Source organism: Austrofundulus limnaeus, unplaced genomic scaffold (assembly GCF_001266775.1).
Source record: "Austrofundulus limnaeus strain Quisiro unplaced genomic scaffold, Austrofundulus_limnaeus-1.0 Scaffold25, whole genome shotgun sequence".
NCBI lineage: Eukaryota > Metazoa > Chordata > Actinopteri > Cyprinodontiformes > Rivulidae > Austrofundulus > Austrofundulus limnaeus.
Genome location: NW_013952427.1, coordinates 2,227,806 through 2,230,072, shown reverse-complemented (window position 1 = coordinate 2,230,072; position 2,267 = coordinate 2,227,806). Strand labels below are relative to the sequence as shown.

Below are 2,267 nucleotides of genomic sequence, written 5' to 3'. Positions count from 1 at the left end.
GGGTATTGGGGGGCCAGCTAATTTTCTCAAGGACTATTTTTAATTTCATGCAACATCGTACATGCTATTTTTTAGTGCAACTAATAAAAATATTTTAAATGTGGGCTTTTGTCTTTTTTTATTAAGGGTGTGAGCTTTTGTATTGTGAGCTTAAGTCAGGGACTGACACAATATTGAATGTGACTAATAAAACTCAATTTGAAAACACTGCAAAAGCTGTCTGCATTCAGCAACACTGTCACCCAGATGTACTCTGCATGTGAAATGCTACAAGGTGTCCGACTAGACTGTGAAAGAAAGCAGATTTGAAGCTCTGGAGTAGTAATCATCACAAATAGATGCAAAAAAAGACAGACAGACCAGCACAAGGCAAATTAGACACGAGTGGGATGCAACCATGGCATTTCTTTGCAGCCAAACAAAGTATTGTGAAGTTTGACAATTGTAAGGAAAGAGGCATTGTAACTCTGCAAACTTTGCCTGTCCCCTGAGCGCAGAGATAATGTGCACATGTCAATGCCTTGATTTGTATGAGCCCAACAGACAGCTATTAAATTGTTTTTGCAGCTGGTGGCAGGCTTCCTGTTGGGAGGATAGGCAGATTCACTAAACATAGGTTGACAGGCTTCTTTTTTTTTTTCTCCTCTTTCTTTTATTCCGCTCTACTTTCCCTGTTCTTCCATTCATCCATCAACCTCAACATCCATCTCTCCCTCCGCTCTGCCCTTGCTGCGTTTCACTCTTTTCCTGACTCTTTTGCAACTTACTCTATTTTTCATCACCATCTGTCCTCCTCTCACCTCTCCGTCACCCTCCCTCCGTCCCTCTCCTGCTCCTCCTCTCTCCCATCTTTTCTAACCCACCCCCCAACCCCACCCATCTCTTCGTGTCCATCTTCTTTAGCTCATGCAGCAACAGGCAGCCATCATGGCAGCAACCCACGGAGGTTATCTCACGCCCAGCGTGGCCTTCCCCGCCACACAGATCCACCAGATGGGGGCGCTCAACATCAACAGCCTTCCGCCCACCCCCATGACCCCCGTGTCGGGTGAGTTCCATCAAGCCCTGGGTGAGCATTCAGTTCCATCCCCTTTCCTTTTGTGTTTATGTGTCTGTAACACACAACTAGATGTGTGTGCGTGGGTGTGTTTGTGTGTGTGTGAGCAAAGTATAAAACAAAYAGAGCTGCAGCAAGGCCAAAAGAAAGAGTGCCTGTAATCCAAATTAATTCCTCCAGAGAGAAAGGAGAGCGGAAGATGAGATTTGCATGTTTATGTTGTTTGTGAATGCAGAGAAGATATGAGGTTACTGTAGCAGCAGAAGAGTAAAGAATATCAATTACTAAGTTTACAGATAAGGCATTAATTTCCCCGTCGTATTTTGACCTTGTGCTTTGAAGCACTGGCAAATGGTCTGCAYGCACTTGGTTTTGTTTTCCATAACAAAGAGCCCCGTCAGATCCGTTACAGAGGGAAGGGAAAGACTTTGAAACACCTACCCACTGCATRTGATTTGCTTATTCAGCAGTGTTTCGATGCCTTTARAAGGAAGAAACTTCTGGATTTTTTCCYTCAACAAAAGCACAAGTCTAAATAAATCATAGAGCATCAAAAAGTCTTGTTTGTGCTCTGTTCTCGTACTTTGTCATCTCAGTAGTGTTCCAGTTTTTTTGAAAAACTTTAAACCCGTTCATGTGAGAGATACAACTTTCACCGGTACAAACATTTTTTTTTCAAAGTTTTAAATGTTATTTGTTTATTTATTTATTTTGAATTCAGCAAAAATTCTACTCATCCAGACTTGGTGCTCTGTTCTTTTGTTTCTTTGTATAAAACAATCCAAGTGAGGATATCAAGCCTGCAGGAGTCATTTTCTTCTATGTGCATTTCCAGCCAAGGCCAAACAAAAACAYGAATGTAAAGTCAGACAGTGCACGGTCTTCAGGCACTTGCAATATCATCTTCAACATTAGGCAATACATCTAGTGAAGAGACCCATTTGTCAAATTTTCACATTGATATTTTTAGTGCAAAGCTTGCACTTTTGGGCGGGCACAATCAATCCRAGACAGTGATTAAAAGCAGAGCTCAGTCTTGCTGAGAAGCTCTTATTTTGACCAGTAAAGCAGCGACAGTCAGACMTTTGTATTCAGTGTGAATACCTGTGCCCCACAATACAATGGGGCTAATTGAAGATAGGGCAACTGTAATGTAAGGAGCTTCTGTGGGCATGTGTGTGTGTAAACATATTTTATTTTATTTTATTTA

At 41.8% G+C, this 2,267-nt stretch overlaps 1 protein-coding gene across 19 annotated transcripts in view; it reads left to right on the top strand.

Annotated features, from left to right (window-relative positions):
• celf5a (cugbp, Elav-like family member 5a) overlaps positions 1-2,267 on the top strand; it is a 302,579-nt gene that overhangs the window by 267,763 nt on the left and 32,549 nt on the right. For 11 of the 19 annotated variants that reach the window (XM_014004581.1, XM_014004595.1, XM_014004582.1 and 8 more), the window contains exon 7: positions 904-1,069. In XM_014004581.1, the coding sequence (XP_013860035.1) occupies positions 904-1,069 (166 nt within the window). The remainder of the gene's footprint in view (positions 1-903; positions 1,070-2,267) is intronic. The other 8 variants (XM_014004594.1, XM_014004589.1, XM_014004593.1 and 5 more) reach the window with 2 other exon arrangements.